Source organism: Montipora foliosa, chromosome 12, assembly GCF_036669935.1.
Source record: "Montipora foliosa isolate CH-2021 chromosome 12, ASM3666993v2, whole genome shotgun sequence".
NCBI lineage: Eukaryota > Metazoa > Cnidaria > Anthozoa > Scleractinia > Acroporidae > Montipora > Montipora foliosa.
This window is the reverse complement of record NC_090880.1, coordinates 41,541,027-41,543,526: the sequence shown is the minus strand read 5'-3', so window position 1 is coordinate 41,543,526 and position 2,500 is coordinate 41,541,027. Positions and strand designations below refer to the sequence as shown.

Here is a 2,500-nt window from a genome sequence, read left to right as displayed (position 1 = left end):
TAATGACTATTCACGCCTCTATATTAATTTATGATAGGAAAACTTCTCAAGATACCAAGAAGACTTCAAAATGATGCTGAATTCGTCCGAGAAACGATTAATCAGCATGATTTCCGATATTGAGGTCCAAGTTAACGAGACTGATCAAAAACTGCGGGCCACCGGAATTGCATTTACAGACAAAATTCAGAAGGTATTCAGAATTGTGTACTAATATTAAATCGTCAATTTATTTACGTCTCAAGCCTAAAAAACCTAACACAAGAGGTCTACCATCCTTGGTTTGCATCCACGAGATGAGGAGACGGCCATGTTGATGTACAAAACAATAGAAAATGGCCCCACAAGTTTTGCATAATAATAGAGTCACCCTTTCCAAAACGACATTTTAATGCAGTTCTATACACCAACAAGGCCACCGTGACGTCAGATTCAAACGATCAATTGGCCAATGAAGGGTTAGTTTCTATAGTAACTGTGGTCTCCCTGTGGTGCTGCATGCGTCGTTGGGGAGCCAGTGAAACAAGAAAATTTGCTTTTGTCAATCGAGTTGTTTTTAAATTAACCACCGCTTGAAAAATTCGTGATCCGGCTGACGTTTCAAGCGTTAGCCCTTCGCCGTCAGACCGAAAATGAGGAATTGAAGAAAATGAATCGAGGAGACTGAAAATAAACTCAAAGCAAAGTTTCTGTAAGAAAGATCAATTCAAACTCTGGTTTTTTTGCGAAAAAAGAAAGTGAAGTACACAAAGAGAACCTCTTGCTGACGAGTAGAAAAGCGACATCTATTCTGGGGCCGAGTCCGCCGGAGAATCACGAAGCCTGTGCTCTCCACTCCACTACCCCTGCTCTACCCCTACACTACCCCTGCTTTCTTGTACACCCTACTCACCGAAACCAACACCCGTGTCTCTAGAAACTGTCTGTTAACGAGAATAAACGGAAAAAATGGACTGATTTACTCCAGGGGGAGGTTCCATCAAACACTGTCAACCAATCTGGCAATCTGGCATCTGCTCTAGTGATCTTATACTATTTTTCTGTAGGGCCATTAGGTCCGTACTTGAATACTCATGTCAATTATTTCACAGTTGTCTCCCCTGTTGCCTGTCTGATGAAATCGAGCGCATTCAGCGACGTGTCATGCGCATCATCTTTCCTGATGTTAAGTACAGCAGTGCGCTGAGAGAAGCAGGGATTCCAACACTTTATGATTGGAGAGAGAAACTCTCATGTGATCTTTTCAAAGACATAATGCATAATAAGTACCATAAGTTGGCAGGTCTCCTTCTACCCAAGAATACCAATTGCAGATATTTACGATCAATAAGAACTTTTAACACGCCTGTGTGTAAAACAGATCGGTTTAAGAAATCTTTCATGATCAGCCATAGTCTTAAAATGTAGACCATAATTCTTTCAATTTTTTATTGTACTTGTAATGTTTTTTTAATCTTCAATTCTTAATAGTTTTTTGCACTTAATTGAATTATGGTTTTTATATTTATCATAATGTATTATAGTGTATTTAACAATTATTCCATGAGCGCGCGTTGGATATGAGATGGTAAATAGCCAACGAGGCGCGTAGCGCCGAGTTGGCTATAACCACTCTCATATCCAACAAGCGCGAATGGAATAATTGTTTTATTAAATTCCTTAAACTCCAAAAGTTTAGAAGTACGAAATACGAGCAAAAAAATCGAGAAAATCCTAGCGAAATCGAAAAAAGTTGATGAAGATTCGATGTTGTGTAATACCTCGTGGTCAGACAGACGCAGGCTCATCACAAAAACATTTCTTACCTTTTCGCGTATCTCTAAGCTTCGAAAGTGATCCAAACTTTTCACAAAAACGTTTTTCTTTTGCTTTATACCGAAAGAAATTTCGCTTTCTGGCGTAAACGTTTTTAGTTTAGCAACGCTAAGCGCAATCATTTACCATATAAGGTCAAACGAAGGTATATGAGCTGATAACCGAGATTGAGTGAACCAATCAGAGCACGAGAATTGCATTATCCGAGGTTGAGAATTTAATAATATTTATTATCGCATAATCCAGTCTTCGGACTGCGAGGTGACTTTATCTAATAAACGATTTATCTATCTAATCAACGGTCTCCCACCGCAGAGAGGCGCATACGTTACTTGCCTCTCGAGTTTGCCTTTTGTTACTGTTGAAATAAACTGCGACATCTGTTGAAAGGTCAATTTGGTGTTCGCTCCTGTTTTGTCAGATAAAAAGCAGTTTGAATGACCTTAGAGACAAAGTCCACTCAGGAGAACAAAGAATAAACCAAACAATCGATCTAAAGGTAAGACATTTAGTACTTGAAGGCCGTTGGTGTCTTTTCTAGACAACAATTAAAGACAAATACATAATGATTACGACAGCATAATGATAAACTAGTATAGCACAAGGCTTTGAACTGATATTGTTTTATATGTGAGTAGCAGTATCGGACTCTTCAGACCCAGTAACCTCGATTCCATGTCCCATA

The 2,500-nt window shown here is 39.0% G+C and overlaps 1 protein-coding gene across 3 annotated transcripts in view; it reads left to right on the top strand.

Moving 5' to 3' along the window:
* Nucleotides 1–2,500, top strand: part of LOC137979548 (myosin heavy chain, clone 203-like) — an 11,436-nt gene that overhangs the window by 6,270 nt on the left and 2,666 nt on the right. For all 3 annotated transcript variants that reach the window (XM_068826819.1, XM_068826818.1, XM_068826820.1), the window contains 2 exons: nt 38–193; nt 2,237–2,314. In XM_068826819.1, coding sequence (XP_068682920.1) covers nt 38–193; nt 2,237–2,314 — 234 coding nt within the window. The remainder of the gene's footprint in view (nt 1–37; nt 194–2,236; nt 2,315–2,500) is intronic.